Below are 17,755 nucleotides of genomic sequence, written 5' to 3' on the forward strand. Positions count from 1 at the left end.
GTGTCCTAAGTTTTTCATAATTGTGACCTTAATCGCCTACCGTCTGTAAGCTGTTAGTGTCTTAATGACCGTACCACAGGTTCATATTCATTAATGGTTCATTGAACAAGCATGGGAAACAGTGTTTAAACCCTCTACAATAATCTGTGAAGATATTTGGATCATACTGGAGTAAAGTAAAGATGTGTTAATAGAACGTGAAAGTCAGTGTTGGGTTTTAAATATACTTAAGTATCAAAACGTAAAAGTTAAAGGATAAATTATATTATGCAAACTAGAAGGCAAAGATTTTTTTAATTTACAGATAGCCAGAAGCACAGTCAACCACTCAGACATAATTTACAAAACAAAGCATTTGTGTGTAGTGAGTCCCCCAGATCAGAGGCAGTAGGGATGACCCAGGGATGTTCTCTTGATAAGTGCATAATTCACTTTTTCCTGTCCTGCTAAGCATTCAAAATGTAACCGACTTTTGGGTGTCAGGGGAAAATGTATGGAGTAAAAACTACATTATTTTCTTTAGGAATGTAGTAAAGTAAAAGTTGTCAAAAATAAATACCCCAAAAAACTACTTCCAGTATTTTTACACCAGATTTACCTTAACTGACGTGGCTGACCAGGTTCTCGCTCATATGGCGCTCCGCATTAGGGCAACTGTTGAAGGAATTTAATTCCACTGTTTTAATTCCCAATCAAAATTCAACACTGTCAATTCATAAGAATTTGTATGCCCCTTATTTTATAAGAATGGACAGAGCCCCGGTCTTAAGTCAAGTAACAGCCTTTAATTCAAGAAAGTACTGAGTTCATACACATTTTACCACAGGTTATAAACTGAAAATGACGTAAGCGTTTTCTAAATGTTCCGTCTCTTCTTGACACTGGTAGAAAGGCTCTATAGTTCTCAAGCCTTCCCTCCTCGCCTCGAGCCAAGGTCAGTCAGTGTAGATAAGCATTCTAGACAGTCTGGAGATAGTTCATTCATTTGTACCAAGGAACAGACCGTCATTGTTCTAAACTCTTGACTACATTATATTCAATACTGGGAGCAAGAGAAAATTCATACATGTACAGTAGTATAATAGTATTCTGATTAGTACATCCTGATTGAAATGTATTAGTCATTATAGATAAAAAATCCCTTAACAGCAACCAGTAGGGTCCAGGACAATGGCAGAGTGGGTCCTGCGATTGACATACTAAATGTAACCGGTAATACCAAGTCAGTATATCAAAATGGCCTCAATCATAACATATATTCAAGTGTATTACTGTCTAATCTCTCACTAAATGGTCCATCTTGTGCAGTTTACCAAGAGTATCCAGTGGTAGTTTGCCACATTGCAAGCTCCAATCAAGCAACTGTGCTGCTGTAGTAGGAAAACATGCTGAATGTAACAGTCACATTCCGTTTACTCTTCTCCAATTCGTCATCCCTGCTGGAGTGTTTCTCAGACACTTGTAATTGGTCACCCTATTGAATAATGGTGACGGACCTGCATTTTGTGCTCACAGATATACATAAAACCTTGAGGACCACATTGCTTAGTAAAATGGTCAACATTTTGACATACCAAAATAAGACAATCTAGGAACAAATAAGACGGACCTGTTGATCATCGGTAGATTGTTCTTCCTGGCATTTGGCTTCTGTCTGGACATGCTCCTTGGTGGTACACTTATGGCCAAAGCGTTTTGCTCCCAGATTCCTTGTCCTCAGCTTTATTGGCATAGCACTGTCCACACTTCCGCCAATGGCCAGTACAGCTGCCAGTCGGTGGACTCCTCTGGACACTGTCTGATGCAGAGCAAGAGCACGTCTCTGTTGGCAACAGAGTAATGACGTGCTGCTTGTCTGAGAAGCCCTGGTAGAGGGAGGATTCGTCCTTTTGCCACAATCATCCCGGCCAAGTCCTCCGCTCCAGTTTCTGCCATGTCAAACTTTTCCCGTGCCACACAGGACTGGATGTCCTCCGCAAAGGACACCATGTCGTCCTCCGTGGTAGGGGAAACTGATGGGCATTCGCCTGGAAAATTGCTCATGGCACTCAGGGGTCAGGTGGAAATTCTCTAGACTACAGTAGCCACCCCAGCACTTCCCACAAGGCATTGGTTTGGAGTTGGAAGAGTAGATACACCAATTTATCTACTCTGACCTTTTCCAACCAACCAATGCCTTGACGACAGCATTGAAGCTCTCTGAGCAGTTGTTGGTAACTCCGTCTGACTGGATCCCCAAACTGTTTAGCACAGTGTGCGCTCCTGTCCATGGCGTCGGACAGCGACTGATGGAAATAAGCCTCAATCGGGGCTCCAGTGGACACACACTCTCCAGTGTGCATTCGTAGTCACTCCTTGATGGCCTGCTGGTTATCGGCCACAGCTTGGGAACCCTCTGATCCCATCTTATGCTTCACATTGTTTGAGATGTGGTTCCAGCAATTGACAATCCTGGCTTGCGGAATCACAGACTGGTTTACTTCCTCAACAGCCGCGTCACGGTCTGTGCAGAAGTTAGCTGTTAGTTGGGGAAGGAGTGAAAGGATGGTGCGAAATAACTGATTTTCCATGTGACTGAAGGACGGGTGCCTCCTTGAAACGCTACGTGACTGAGAACAAGGGGTGAAACATAATTGCCTAGGTCAAACGTGGTGTCATAGTGAAAAGCATTTGCTTTTAATGACTGCCTTGGCCTCGTCAACCATTTCTGGTGCTGCCACCACCAGAAAAGTTGCTGGTCAAGTCTTCATATGGGTGTGACCGGTCCAAAACAGTGACGTCCCTTGCTCGACGAATTGTGTTCTTCACTTGTGCCAAGTTGCAAGGTTGGTACACTGGCATGAATGATGCATTGGGGGTGGTGGTGGGTTTCCCAGGTGTTTCAGTCTTTCGCCTGGACATTTCATCTATAATTGAGGGAGCCGATCGGATGAAACCCCTTGCTTGCTGCTGTGACATACTTTGAATACATACATTTTTAAGTCCCCCTTAAGTAGTGGTTATGGAGGTAGATTCCCAAAAGGAATGTTTGAGTTCAAATCCGAGATGAGCAATTAACGGGGCAACATTTTTCATGTTGCCTTTGGGCCTGAAAGAACTTGGTGTAGGGGGACAGTTGCTAGTTCACATCAGTTAGCATGAAATAAGTGACACCTTGTGTGTATATAATGTCATTTTAATAAGAGTTGTGATGACATATATTATGTCATGGACTAACAATACAAACCCTTCTCTGTAAAAGCCTGCTTTTACCTGGGGGCTTTATAGACCATTCAGAGGTGTTCCTAATCCTGTTTAGAAAGAGTAGTTATGGTGGTGAATTACCAAAGAGGTGCCAACTTGCTTTTGCTGCCTAGGCAGAACAATGTTGAAGTGGGGTTCCGGAAGGACATTAGACAGCAAGGGAAATTGGATTATAAAATGTTAGGTTATAACTGGTGTTGAGTAGGAGTGCTGATCTACAATTAAATCCCCCCCTGTCCATGTCATCTTATTCCAGAGACAACTGATTCAGTATGATCTAGGCAAAACTGATCATAGAACAGTACTCCTCCACGGATTAATGAAATGTCTGTTTTAGAATGCTGAACTGGAATCAGTTACCTCCAACTGACAAAGTAATGTCATCAATCACACACAGAAATGCTAAACAGATCCTAGTTCAGCACTCCTAATTCAAGCCACCAAGTGAATGTTGGGTCTGGGGTGCTAAATGTCTTGAACAGTGATTGGTAAAAGTAAAGATGCCTTTGTAATAGAACATGACAAGTAAAAGTCACCTAGTAATATACTACAGGAGAAAGTATTTGGTTTTAAATATGCTCCAGTATCAGTGGTAAAATTACATTATTTGACATTCCTTATATTAAGCAAACCAGACAGCACGATTTTCTTGTTTATTTAAGAAATAGCCATGGGAACGCTCCAATTCACAAACGAAGCATGTGTTTAGTGAGTCCGCTCGATCAGAGGCCGTAGGGATGTTCTCTTGGTGTGTGAATTGGAACTAGTACTTTTGGTTGTCAGAATCTTTAGAAATGTAGTGAAGTAAAATTACAGTTGTAAAAAAAATGGAGTAAAGTACAGAGACAAAACAAAGACTTAAGTACTACTTTAGAGTATTTTTACACCAGGGATATTGAGTAAGAAGTACATTTTCTTTAGGTATGTTGTGGAGTCCCATGGCCAGTAGTTGAGAAGCATTTCCCTCTAGCAATGTAAAAATGTTCATGTTCTTGAATGTACACTACCGTTCAAAAGTTTGGGGTCACTTAGAAATGTCCTTGTTTTTGAAAGAGAATGACTTTTTTTCCATTTTAAAGTAATAGTGTAGACATTTGTTAATGTTGTAAATGAACATTGTAGCTGGAAATGGCTTTTGTAAAAATGTTATGCAATATCTACATAGGCGTACAGAGGCCCATTTATCAGCAACCATCACCCCTGTGTTCCAATGGCATGTTGTGTTAGTTAATCCAAGTTGATAATTTTAAAAGGCTAATTGATCGTTAAACCGTTTTGAAATTGTTAGCACAGCTGAACTGTTGTCCTGATTTTTAAAAGAAGCAATAAAACTGGCCTGGAGTATGGGGGTGGGATCCATGGTCCGCTCCTCTGTCATACAGCCGGGACTGTGCGTCTGCCTTCCCGTTCTGGGAACCTGGTCTGAAAACAAAACGAGTGAAAAACATGGCCCACCTTCCCTGGCGAGGGTCAGTCTCCTCGCCGCCCGGATGTACTCCAGATTGCGGTGGTCAGTCCAGATGAGAAAAGGGTGTTTAGCCCCCTCAATCCAATGTCTCCACGCCTTCAAAAGCTTGACGACAGCCTACAGCTCCCGGTCCCCCACGTCATAATTTTGCTCCGCCGGGCTGAGCTTCCTCGAAGAAGGAAGAGCTTCGGTGGCGTACCCGAGCGCTGAGAGAGCATGGCTCCTATCCCAGCCTCGGACGCGTCCACCTCCACTATGCATGCCAAAGAGGAATCCGGACGGGCCAGCACGGGAGCCGAGGTAAACAGAGTCCTCAGGTGACCAAAAGCCCTGTCCGCCTCAGCCGCACAGCTGAAATGCGGTCAATCTCCAACCCTTAGGTGGAAATGCAGTACCCTAGGAAGGAGACGGACTGCTGGAAGAACAGGCATTTCTCAGCCTTGATGTACAGGTCATGGTCCAACAGTCGACCAAGCACCCTGCTCACCAGGGACACATGCTTGGCGCATATCAGAATGTCATCAATATACACCCTGCCCGTGCAGGTCCCTGAAAATCTCGTCTACAAAGGCTTGGAAGACTACTGGAGCATTCATCAACCCGTACGGCATGACGAGGTACTCATAATGCCATGAAGTAGTACTGAACGCGGTCTTCCACTCGTCTCCCTCCCGGATATGCGCCAGTTTGTAAGCACTCCTGAGATCTCGTTTGGTGAAGAAGCGCGCCACGTGCATTGATTCAATCGCTGAGAGGTAGCGGGTAACTGTACTTCAGTGATCTGGTTTAGGTTTTAGAAACTTCAGAGTGTTTCTATCCAAATCTACTAATAATATGCATATCTTATCTTCTGGGGATGAGTAGCAGGCAGTTGAATTTGGGCATGCATTTCATCCGGACGTGAAAATACTGCTCCCTGTCACCAAGAAGTTAACTAAAAACAATTATTTAACCAAGTAGGCTAGTTGAGAACAAGTTGTCATTTACAACTGCGACCTGGATAAGAATAAAGCAAAGCCGTCCGACACACACAACAACTGAGTTACACATGGTAGAAAGTTTATAAATAGGCCATGGTGGCGAAGTAATTACAATATACCAATTAAAACACTGGAGTGATTGTGCAAGTAGAATTACTGGGGTGCAAAGGAGCAAGATAAATGAGGTAGTTGGATGGGCTATGTACAGGTGCAGTGATCTGTGAGCTGCTCAAAGCTCGTGAGGGAGATATGAGTCTCGAGCTTCAGTGATTTTTGCAGTTCGTTCCAGTCATTGGCAGCAGAGAACTAGAAGGAAAGGCGGCCAAATGAGGAATTGGCTTTGGGTTACCCGTGAGATATACCTGCTGGAGCACGTGCTACGGGTGGGTGCTGCTATGGTGACCAGTAAGCTGAGATAAGGCGGTGCTTTACCTAGCAGAGACTTGTAGATGACCTGGAGCCAGTGGGTTTGGCGACGCGTATGAAGCGAGGGCCGATAAGAATATGGTGATTGACAGAGTCGAAAGCCTTGGCAAGGTCGATGAAGACGGCTGCACAGTACTGTCTTTTATCGATGGTTTCTGCCATGTCAAACTTTTCCCGTGCCACACAGGACTGGATGCCTTCCGCAAAGGACACCATGTCGTCCTCTGTGGTAGGGGAAACTGATGGGCATTCGCCTGGAAAATTGCTCATGGCACTCAGGGGTCAGGTGGAAATTCCCTAGGCAACAGTAGCCCCCCCCAGCACTTGTTGATCATCCGTAGATTGTTCTGACTGGACATGCTCCTTGGTGGCACACTTATGGCCAGAGCGTTTTGCGCCCAGATGCCTTGTCCTCAGCTTTATTGGCATAGGACTGTCCACACTTCCGCCAATCTCCAGTACAGCTGCCAGTCGGAGACCTACGGACACTGCCCAAATCAAATCAAATTTTATTTGTCACATACACATGGTTAGCAGATGTTAATGCGAGTGTAGCGAAATGCTTGTGCTTCTAGTTCTTATACACAGTGTAAGGGGATAAAGAATATGTACATAAGGATATATGAATGAGTGATGTACAGAGCAGCATAGGCAAGATACAGTAGATGGTATCGAGTACAGTATATACATATGAGATGAGTATGTAAACAAAGTGGCATAGTTAAAGTGGCTAGTGATACATGTATTACATAAGGATGCAGTCGACGATATAGAGTACAGTATATACGTATGCATATGAGATGAATAATGTAGGGTAAGTTACATATAAGGTAGCATTGTTTAAAGCGGCTAGTGATATATTTACATTTCCCATCAATTCCCATTATTAAAGTGGCTGGAGTTGAGTCAGTGTCAGTGTGTTGGCAGCAGCCACTCAATGTTAGTGGTGGCTGTTTAACAGTCTGATGGCCTTGAGATAGAAGCTGTTTTTCAGTCTCTCGGTCCCAGCTTTGATGCACCTGTACTGACCTCGCCTTCTGGATGATAGCGGGGTGAACAGGCAGTGGCTCGGGTGGTTGATGTCCTTGATGAAATTTATGGCCTTCCTGTAACATCGGGTGGTGTAGGTGTCCTGGAGGGCAGGTAGTTTGCCCCCGGTGATGCGTTGTGCAGACCTCTCTCCCCTCTGGAGAGCCTTACGGTTGAGGGCGGAGCAGTTGCCGTACCAGGCGGTGATACAGCCCGCCAGGATGCTCTCGATTGTGCCTCTGTAGAAGTTTGTGTGCTTTTGGTGACAAGCCGAATTTCTTCAGCCTCCTGAGGTTGAAGAGGCGCTGCTGTGCCTTCTTCACGATGCTGTCTGTGTGAGTGGACCAATTCAGTTTGTCTTATGTGTATGCCGAGGAACTTAACTTGCTACTCTCTCCACTACTGTTCCATCGATGTGGATAGGGGGGTGTTCCCTCTGCTGTTTCCTGAAGTCCACAATCATCTCCTTAGTTTTGTTGACGTTGAGTGTGAGGTTATTTTCCTGACACCACACTCCGAGGGCCCTCACCTCCTCCCTGTAGGCCGTCTCGTCGTTGTTGGTAATCAAGCCTACCACTGTTGTGTCGTCCGCAAACTTGATGATTGAGTTGGAGGCGTGCGTGGCCACTCAGTCGTGGGTGAACAGGGAGTACAGGAGAGGGCTCAGAACGCACCCTTGTGGGGCCCCAGTGTTGAGGATCAGCGGGGAGGAGATGTTGTTACCTACCCTCACCACCTGGGGGCGGCCCGTCAGGAAGTCCAGTACTCAGTTGCACAGGGCGGGGTCGAGACCCAGGGTCTCGAGCTTAATGACGAGCTTGGAGGGTACTATGGTGTTGAATGCCGAGCTGTAGTCGATGAAAAGCATTCTCACAAATATTCCTCTTGTCCAGATGGGTTACGGCAGTGTGCAGTGTGGTTGAGATTGCATCGTCTGTGGACCTATTTGGGCGGTAAGCAAATTGGAGTGGGTCTAGGGTGTCAGGTAGGGTGGAGGTGATATGGTCCTTGACTAGTCTCTCAAAGCACTTCATGATGACGGAAGTGAGTGCTACGGGGCGGTAGTCGTTTAGCTCAGTTACCTTAGCTTTCTTGGGAACAGGAACAATGGTGGCCCTCTTGAAGCATGTGGGAACAGCAGACTGGTATAGGGATTGATTGAATATGTCCGTAAACACACCGGCCAGCTGGTCTGCGCATGCTCTGAGGGCGCGGCTGGGGATGCCGTCTGGGCCTGCAGCCTTGCGAGGGTTAACACGTTTAAATGTTTTACTCACCTCGGCTGCAGTGAAGGAGAGACCGCATGTTTCCGTTGCAGGCCGTGTCAGTGGCACTGTATCAGTGGCACTGTATTGTCCTCAAAGCGGGCAAAAAAGTTATTTAGTCTGCCTGGGAGCAAGACATTCTGGTCCGTGACTGGGCTGGATTTCTTCCTGTAGTCCGTGATTGACTGTAGACCCTGCCACATGCCTCTTGTGTCTGAGCCGTTGAATTGAGATTCTACTTTGTCTCTGTACTGACGCTTAGCTTGTTTGATAGCCTTACGGAGGGAATAGCTGCACTGTTTGTATTCGGTCATGTTACCAGACACCTTGCCCTGATTAAAAGCAGTGGTTCGCGCTTTCAGTTTCACGCGAATGCTGCCATCAATCCACGGTTTCTGGTTAGGGAATGTTTTAATCGTTGCTATGGGAACGACAGTCTATCACAGTGCCATCCGTTTTGTTACCAAATCACCTTTCACCACTGCGACCTGTATGCTCTAGTCGGCTGGCCCTCGTCATCTATAAGTCTATGCTAGGTAAAGCTCCGCCTTATCTCAGTTCACTGGTCACGATAACAACACCCACCCGTAGCACATGTTCCAGCAGGCATATCTCACTGATCAAAGCCAACACCTTCCAGTTCTCTGCTGCCAGTGACTGGAACGAATTGCAAAAATCGCTGAAGTTGGAGACTTATTTCCCTCAACAACTTTAAACATCAAATATCTGAGCAGGTAACCAAGCTGTAAATAGCCCACCCAATCTACCTACCTCATACCGTACTGTTCTGCTCTTTTGCACACCAGTATCTCTACTTGCACATCATCTGCTCATTTATCACTCCAATGTTAATCTGCTAAATTGTAATTATTCGCTCCTATGGCCTATTTATTTTGCCTACCCTCATGCCTTTTTGCATACACTGTATATAGACTTTATTTTCTGTCATTGGCTTGTTTATTGTTTACTCCATGTGTAACTCTGTCCGTCACACTGCTTTGTTTTATCTTGGCCAGGTCGCAGTTGCAAATGAGAACTTGTTCTCAACTAGCCTACCTGCTAAAAATAAAATAAGACTGACACGAGCTAGCCAGCTAGATGTTTAGCTTATGTCAGAGGCCCGCACACACACAGTGGACAAGGTGAGTGGCCAGCGGCGGCTTTCCACATGCGCAATTTCATGTGCAGTCTGGACACGGAGGGGTGAACATCTCCTTCTCTGACAGCAGTTGCGAGGACTGGGCCGCCTGTGTGCTTTGGTTGGGGCCCATGGTAGCACCCACTGCTTGTTGAGAAGAGTAAGAACGATACATGCTTTTACTGCAGTTGCTAGATTTGTCGCTAGTCGATTTTATTGAAAATGTCGCTAGAGGTCTGAATACTCACTAAATATAGCGACAAAGTTGTTTAGTTGGCAACACTGCGTTCACACCCTCTTACAGTTTATTTATTGCTAAAGCACTTTTTTCAAAACACTACACACACTTAGCACAACCACACACCCAATTAGCAAAACACTACAGATCCTTTGCAAAAATAAACACTCTTGTAAAAACTATACATTTCTTTTTAAAAACAACACTTTGTTACCATATGAAACACATGTTTCACATTACTATACTCTGTTTGCGCGAGTTACACTCTGCTTTGATAAACCTAAAACACTTTTAGCAGGTTACTATCAACAAAGTACAAATCATGTAAATTCACCAAACACTACATAAGACCAATGTTGCAGACTGAAGAAACTCATTTATTTCTCAACATGCCCAAAATGTTGACATGGAGATTCATAATACTGTAACCAAACGTCACTGAGTATTGTAAGTTTTTTTTTTTTTAACTAGATATTGTCTCTTCGCCTAGCTGGATCTGGCCAGAGAATTTCAACATCGCAGGCAATGTTGTCATTAGCAAGACACCTTGGAAAGAAACGTCTTGAATGACGAATCCTTGCATTGCTGCTACCTCCATCTGGTCACAGGCCGCCTCCATGGCTTGGATGAGGGGTACCTCAGCCTGGAGACTGAGATCATATACCTTCCACCGCCATGCCGAGAAAAAATATTCTATAGGGTTGAGGAATGGAGAGTATGGTGGAAGATATAGGACGGTGAAATGTGGATTTTGCTGAAACCAGTTCTGAACCAGAGCAGAGCGGTGGAAAGACGCATTGTCCCAGACAACAATGTATTGCATATGATCGATTTGCTGCTGTTATGTTGTGCAATTGGTCCAAGAATGTAAGTATGAGTGCTGTGTTGTAAGGGCCCATATGGGCATGGCGGTGGAGGACCCCATTCTGTGTAATGGCTGCACAGAGTGTTATTACCCCCACGTTGCCCTGGGACATTGACTATAGCCCTGTGGCCAATGATGTTTCTTCCCCTCCTTCGTGTTCTCGTCAGGTTGAACCCAGCCTCATCTACGTAAATGAACTCATGCTGGATCTCCTCGCCATCCATTCGTAAAACTCTCTGAAAAACAATGTCAGGCAAAATTGTGTCGTTCAGTGTAGATCTAGTATACATATTACAGCACAGTAAAAGATGAGACAGTATGCAAGATCACACTGCTAAAGTGAATACAAACCTCTGCATAATCATGCCGCAGTCGTTTCACCCTTTCGGAATTGCGCTCCAAAGGCACTCGATAAATTTGCTTCATTTGAATGTTGTTGTTTTTTAGGATGCGTGCCAGTGTTGATTTTGAGACCTGATGGATATTGTTGAAAATGGTGTGGTTATTGACAATGTTAGCTTGGAGCTGGGGCCTGTTGCACAAAACTAGGATAAGGGATTAAGCCAGGATATCTTGGTGATCCTGGCTCAATTGATCCGTAATCCGGTTGCACTAAAGATGGATAGGGGGCAGGAGGATATGTTATGGTATAAATTACCATGGAGATTTATTCTGTGGAGCTAGCCTGCTCCAGACCAGGCTAAATTCCAGGATCTATTTAATCTCATCCCTAATGTCAGTCAGCAGTCACCACAAATGGAAACCAATAGTTATTTCACTGCTCACTATACATTGTTATCACATAACTAGACCCACTGTTATTATTTAAACGTTTGTGATCATAAATTTCAATGATTTTGGATAAAAAATGATTTTTAGATGTTGCTATCATTAGATAATTTACAGTTTCCCATAGACTATAAGGCTATATATAAAATGATAGAATATTAGGGCCACAGAGGGGAAAAACACAAGTCATAATATTGTAACCAGTTGTTAAAATGACAGATGTGGGGCATTTCGTGAAATTGTACTTCAGTATGGTTTCATAAACAAAGACATGCTGATGTGCCAGAATATTAAGTATCACATTGTCATAAGTATCAAAACTGTAAAAACAATATGTAGCTTTTCTGCAGAAAGAACCAGCCTCATAAATGTATGACTTTATCCTTTTTCTTCAGTGTGGCCCTAGTACTCTGTCATATAAACAAATACACATTCCATATGAATATAAAAACACTGTGTAACATTATGTTCCTTTATTGAATAAGGACAAAACAAAGCAGGTAAACCATCAGCTCCTTTCGAAACTGAAGTCACAGTGACTCTACAAGATGGAAAGCACAGAATCCAAGCATATTATACAAAATGATACATACACATTCAAAGGTCTGTATATAACACACCCTGCATGTCTGCACACTAAAATAAATGCAGGACAAATCCATACACATCAACTGAACAGACAAATGAATGGATGCAGTAGCCTCCCTGCAGCCTTGTATTACACACAGTATACCGCACAAACATCATAAGAGGCCAAATTCGTCAAAAAACGAACCCAAAAAAACCCAAATTCCTCTGCCACCGCAGGACATATTTAACCAAAATTGAAAGCACACATACTAACTAAAATAATTCAACACATATTGGTCCCTCAGCAGCCGACCACTGTCGTCATCAGGGAAGATTGCTGGATTGTCCCAGTCCATGGCTGGTGGCACTCTGGGGGCCCTCTCCTTCCTCAGGCAGGCCACATTGTGGAGGACAGCACAAGCCACAGTAATATCACATGCCCTAACAGGGCTGACCCTTAATTTGTGAAGGCAGTGAAAGCGTACCTTCAGGAGGCCAAAGGTCATTTCAACTCTGGCCCTGGTCCTGGCATGGGCATGGTTGTAGGCCTGCTGTGCTTCCTGGGGGTCTGTGAAAGGTGTCAGGAGAAAAGGCTGGCAGCCATACCCCCTGTCTCCCAGCAACACACCAGAGAATTCACCTGTCAACACAAAATCTCATCATTACTACCTCATAAACACAGTGATATTCTTGACACAGCCATGATGGTTATAAATAGGGGTTGTGTGGCTTACCTTGTGATAGGCACTGATAGATTTCAGAGGCCCGAAAGATTCTGGAGTCATGGACTGAGCCAGGCCATTTTGCCACAACATTGCTGATCACACAGTCAGCATTGCAGACCATCTGAAATCATAAGATGAGGAATATTACACCAATCAATGCACATCACTGGCAATGCAGAGTGTTCGTCAATGGACAATATCAAAAAGTTATGTTCACCTGAACATTAATGCTGTAAAAGGATTTCCTATTCACAAAATCGGCCTCATGGGCACCTGAGGGGGCTTTTATCCTTATGTGTGTGCAGTCCACTGCACCAATGACATTGGGGAAACCTGTCACACAAAGTAATGAGTATCCTACTATGTGTTAACAGTTGTCCTGTAATTTGTAGATCCTCTTACCTGCAATCCTATAGAACTCCTCTTTGATGTCACAGAGTCTTCTGTGACCAGGGAAGGAGATGAAGACATCTGCTAATGCTTTGATAGCCAGACACACACTCCTTATTGTGCGGCAAATTGTGGCCTTGTTCAGCTGTTCTGCATCCCCCACTGAGTACAGGAAGGCTCCACTAGCAAAAAAGCGCAAGGCCACACAAACCATTTGCTCCACACTCAGTGCATGGCTCCGTGCAGTGCGGTGCTTAATCCTGGGACCCAGTAGTCTGCATAGATACCTGATGCCATCTGCAGAAAACCTGTATCTTTCATATAGATGGTCATCAGGGAAGGCCAGTGGGTCCAACCGGTCCCTGAAGACCCTTTCTCGCCTGAAGGCTCTCCTCAGCACAAGTGCTTCTTCATCCACCACATCTCGCACGAATGGGCATGCCATTGTCAGAGCAGAAAGGAACACACAATTTTGGGCCTTCATATAGGCTAGTGGCCACACCTGGTGCTGGGGGGTGGGCAAAAGAGGGCGATGCCTTATAACGATGACTTGGTTGTACTGATTGCTGGGAAAATAAAAAAAACCTTAGAAAGATGCCACCGTCCTGTGTGCTCACAATAAGAGCTCATATGTCATGGCTCACTTGACTTTACGAGAATATACCTAATTCTTATTTTGAGCTGTGTCATCTTCTTGGAGCTGGGGGAGGAAAGAAAAATAATGATTAATACATTTGTGTTACAGTTAGCATACAGTGTACATTGAAGGCATATCTCACCTCCCTCAAGTTTTTTTATTTCAAGGTCCAGTTTCCTAATTGTCCTCTTTATTTCGGACTCCAGTGCAAGATATTCCATCTTTTTCTTCTTGTACTGAATGTCTATGTCTGCCAGTTCTATTTGGCGCCGGAGGTGGTTGCCATACAACTTTCTGATAGCTTGTGAGCTCTGTGAACACAATACAATTAGCGCAGCTGGAATTTGGCAGGATGTGGTGTCCTTTTATTAATACGCACTATGTTGCCAGGCTGGTTTTCCCACTGTATAGCATCTGGGTCCTGTAAAATAAATTAGATTTTTTGATTTTGATGAGGACTCCTCACCATTGTAGAGTAAATAGTACTTTCACAGTCTTAACATGATACCTCATGCCTTCTGGAATCCAGAGAGATGGTCTCCTCCTCATCATCGTCTCCATCATGTGCTGTTGCTGCTGCACTGGGGCCTTCACCCTATCACATTTAATCGGATTCATATTGAAGCTAGTAGACAAGACATGCCAGGCCTACAGTATGCCTTTGATGGAGTACTCACTGGATCAGCATCGTCTGGTGCTTGTGCTGGTGGCTCTAACAGGAACACAGTGCTGCCAGCCACTGCAAGGCAATAGGTAAACCAAAGTCAGACAGTCCAAATTGATTCAATATGAATGTGGTTGTATCCCATGTAGAGATGGAAGGACATACCTTGAATGAAGCGGGTGGCATCTTGGGAGGAACCTATGCTCGTCTCTTTCCCCCCAGGGATCCCCTCTAAGACGGGCCTGCCTTTATTTAGCTCCAAGGCCATGTCCTCTGCTGGGGTAAGGTCAGCCTTTGGTGACCCACCACCCGTGCCTTGTCTGTGGGTATTCTTTTTCACTGCTAAAACAGTACAGACAATGTGTGAGCAGAGTGTAAGACACCTTCTGGGTACAATATATGCTTGTGATTTGTTAAATATTAGTCAGGGACCATACCATTCTGCAGAATGTTCTTGTATTTGATTTTGACCTGCTGCCATGTCCGTTTTGGCCCGTTCATGTTTAATCTACACACACACACACACACACACACACACACACACACTTAATGGAGTCACACTGCAAAAAATTACTTGGTATTTTTGTCTTGTTTTCAGTAAAAATATCAAAAAAATGATCATAGCTTTATACAGTGATGGAGTTACTTTACACAATTTCACTCATATCTGCAGTGCATTTCAATTAAAAATTTAACCGTTTCATAATTACAGTACAACTGCATTTTTGGAGATGTGAATTAAATATTTGAATTGTAATTGTGATGTTTCAGCGGAGCGGTGAGTGTGTAATTGTGCACTACTTACGCATTCAGGCGGTCTGCAATACTTTGCCACGCTTTTTCTCTTTGCTTTATCACTGTGGCGGTGTTGCCTTTCTTCTTAATTATATCTTTTACCTCCTCGTATGCCTCCATGAGGATTTGTGCTTCCGACGGGGAAAAGTACGCGGCTCTAGTTGCCATGGTAAATCAGTTAATCTGTGATCTGTGGCGGGGTCTATTTGAGTGAGCCGTGAGCGCGCACCTATCCAGGATTGGTTTCACCTGGCTTAATGAATCCGTGTCTGCTCATCCTGGCTTGGTCTTTGTGCAACCAATTAAGCCTGGACGCACATGTTTTGGCTTCATTGAGCTCAGCTGAGTCATTTATCCCGGATGTCTTAATTCTACTTTTGTGCAACAGGCCCCTGCTTGAGTGTTATAGTAAACATGGTTTTGGCCAACAATGCTATCTCCCTCTCTTGCTGTTCTGTGAACATACAGTGCCCTGCGAAAGTATTCGGCCCCCTTGAACTTTGTGACCTTTTGCCACATTTCAGGCTTCAAACAAAGATATAAAACCATATTTTTTTGAAGAATCAACAAGTGGGACGACATTTATTGGATATTTCAAACTTTTTTTAACAAATCAAAAACTGAAATTGGGCGTGCAAAATTATTCAGCCCCCTTAAATTAATACTTTGTAGCGCCACCTTTTGCTGCGATTACAGCTGTAAGTCGCTTGGGGTATGTCTCTATCAGTTTTGCACATCGAGAGACAAATGTTTTCCCATTCCTCCTTGCAAAACAGCTCGAGCTCAGTGAGGTTGGATGGAGAGCATTTGTGAACAGCAGTTTTCAGTTCTTTCCACAGATTCTCGATTGGATTCAGGTCTGGACTTTGACTTGGCCATTCTAACACCTGGATATGTTTATTTTTGAACCATTCCATTGTAGATTTTGCTTTATGTTTTGGATCATTGTCTTGTTGGAAGACAAATCTCCGTCCCAGTCTCAGGTCTTTTGCAGACTCCATCAGGTTTTCTTCCAGAATGGTCCTGTATTTGGCTCCATCCATCTTCCCATCAATTTTAACCATCTTCCCTGTCCCTGCTGAAGAAAAGCAGGCCCAAACCATGATGCTGCCACCACCATGTTTGACGGTGGGGATGGTGTGTTCAGGGAGATGGGCTGTGTTGCTTTTACGCCAAACATAACGTTTTGCATTGTTGCCAAAAAGTTATATTTTGGTTTCATCTGACCAGAGCACCTTCTTCCACATGTTTTGGTGTGTCTCCCAGGTGGCTTGTGGCAAACTTTAAACAACACTTTTTATGGATATCTTTAAGAAATGGCTTTCTTCTTGCCACTCTTCCATAAAGGCCAGATTTGTGCAATATACGACTGATTGTTGTCCTATGGACAGAGTCTCCCACCACAGCTGTAGATCTCTGCAGTTCATCCAGAGTGATCATGGGCCTCTTGGCTGCATCTCTGATCAGTCTTCTCCTTGTATGAGCTGAAAGTTTAGAGGGACGGCCAGGTCTTGGTAGATTTGCAGTGGTCTGATACTCCTTCCATTTCAATATTATCGCTTGCACAGTGCTCCTTGGGATGTTTAAAGCTTGGGAAATCTTTATGTATCCAAATCCGGCTTTAAACTTCTTCACAACAGTATCTCGGACCTGCCTGGTGTGTTCCTTGTTCTTCATGATGCTCTGCGCTTTTAACGGACCTCTGAGACTATCACAGTGCAGGTGCATTTATACAGAGACTTGATTACACACAGGTGGATTGTATTTATCATTATTAGTCATTTAGGTCAACATTGGATCATTCAGAGATCCTCACTGAACCTCTGGAGAGTTTGCTGCACTGCAAGTAAAGGGGCTGAATAATTTTGCACGCCCAATTTTTCCAGTTTTTGGATTTGTTAAAGTTTGGAATATCCAATAAATGTCGTTCCACTTCATAATTGTGTCCCACTTGTTGTTGATTCTTCACAAAAAATAGTTATATTTTTATGTTTGAAGCCTAAAATGTGGCAAAAGGTTGCAAAGTTCAAGGGGCCGAATACTTTCGCAAGGCACTGTAGGAGGCCTTCCCCCTTGTCGTCCCTGACCCTCAATCCTCTGTAGAAAAAACAGTATACAATAGTACAGTAATTTCACAGGAAAAGGTAACAGAAGTGCTGATAGTGCATAGAATACAGTACTGTAAGCAGTTACTGAAACCGTGCAGATGTTTTTGATATGATGATATTTTTACAATACCTATTTTCCAGTCAATGTTCTCATCACACTTGCCAATGTATATCGGCTTAGATTTGGCTGTACTCGCAGTCCAGCCTCCCTCAGCGTCAGGGAGTGTTTGACAACGTGGTCAACCAGTGTTGCGCGGATGTCATTTGTCAGATTCGGTCCTCTTTGAGCACCTTGTCTTCCTCTTCCTCCCTTTACTCGTTCTCCTCGTCCTCTTCGTCTTACTCTCTCTGACTCTTTCCATTGTGCTTGAAGACCGATGATCTCACCTGCTGCTTTTTATAGTGCTTATACACCTGATTGGTGT

The 17,755-nt window shown here is 44.1% G+C and overlaps 1 protein-coding gene and 1 long non-coding RNA gene across 3 annotated transcripts; both read right to left on the reverse strand.

Moving 5' to 3' along the window:
• Positions 1 to 11,905: 11,905 nt before the first annotated feature.
• On the reverse strand, positions 11,906 to 13,782 carry LOC135558360 (putative nuclease HARBI1). Its single transcript, XM_064992108.1, has 3 exons — positions 13,139 to 13,782; positions 12,746 to 12,857; positions 11,906 to 12,651 (listed from the first exon to the last, which is right to left on the reverse strand). Exons 1-3 carry the CDS (start codon positions 13,205 to 13,207, stop codon positions 12,281 to 12,283), a joined length of 552 nt encoding a protein of 183 aa, XP_064848180.1. The 5' UTR covers positions 13,208 to 13,782; the 3' UTR covers positions 11,906 to 12,280.
• Positions 13,783 to 13,983: 201 nt separating this feature from the next.
• Positions 13,984 to 15,373, reverse strand: LOC135558361 (uncharacterized). 2 transcript variants are annotated; one of them, XR_010458347.1, is made up of 7 exons: positions 15,233 to 15,373; positions 14,865 to 14,935; positions 14,593 to 14,769; positions 14,441 to 14,492; positions 14,272 to 14,358; positions 14,143 to 14,184; positions 13,984 to 14,074 (listed from the first exon to the last, which is right to left on the reverse strand). It is a non-coding gene; the product is annotated as an uncharacterized LOC135558361 (long non-coding RNA). The 2 variants fall into 2 exon arrangements; XR_010458346.1 differs by lacking the exon at positions 15,233 to 15,373 and having other exon boundaries at positions 13,986 to 14,074; positions 14,865 to 14,989.
• Between the last annotated feature and the right edge of the window lie 2,382 nt (positions 15,374 to 17,755).

Source organism: Oncorhynchus masou, chromosome 17 (genome assembly GCF_036934945.1).
Source record: "Oncorhynchus masou masou isolate Uvic2021 chromosome 17, UVic_Omas_1.1, whole genome shotgun sequence".
In the NCBI taxonomy this organism is placed as follows: domain Eukaryota; kingdom Metazoa; phylum Chordata; class Actinopteri; order Salmoniformes; family Salmonidae; genus Oncorhynchus; species Oncorhynchus masou.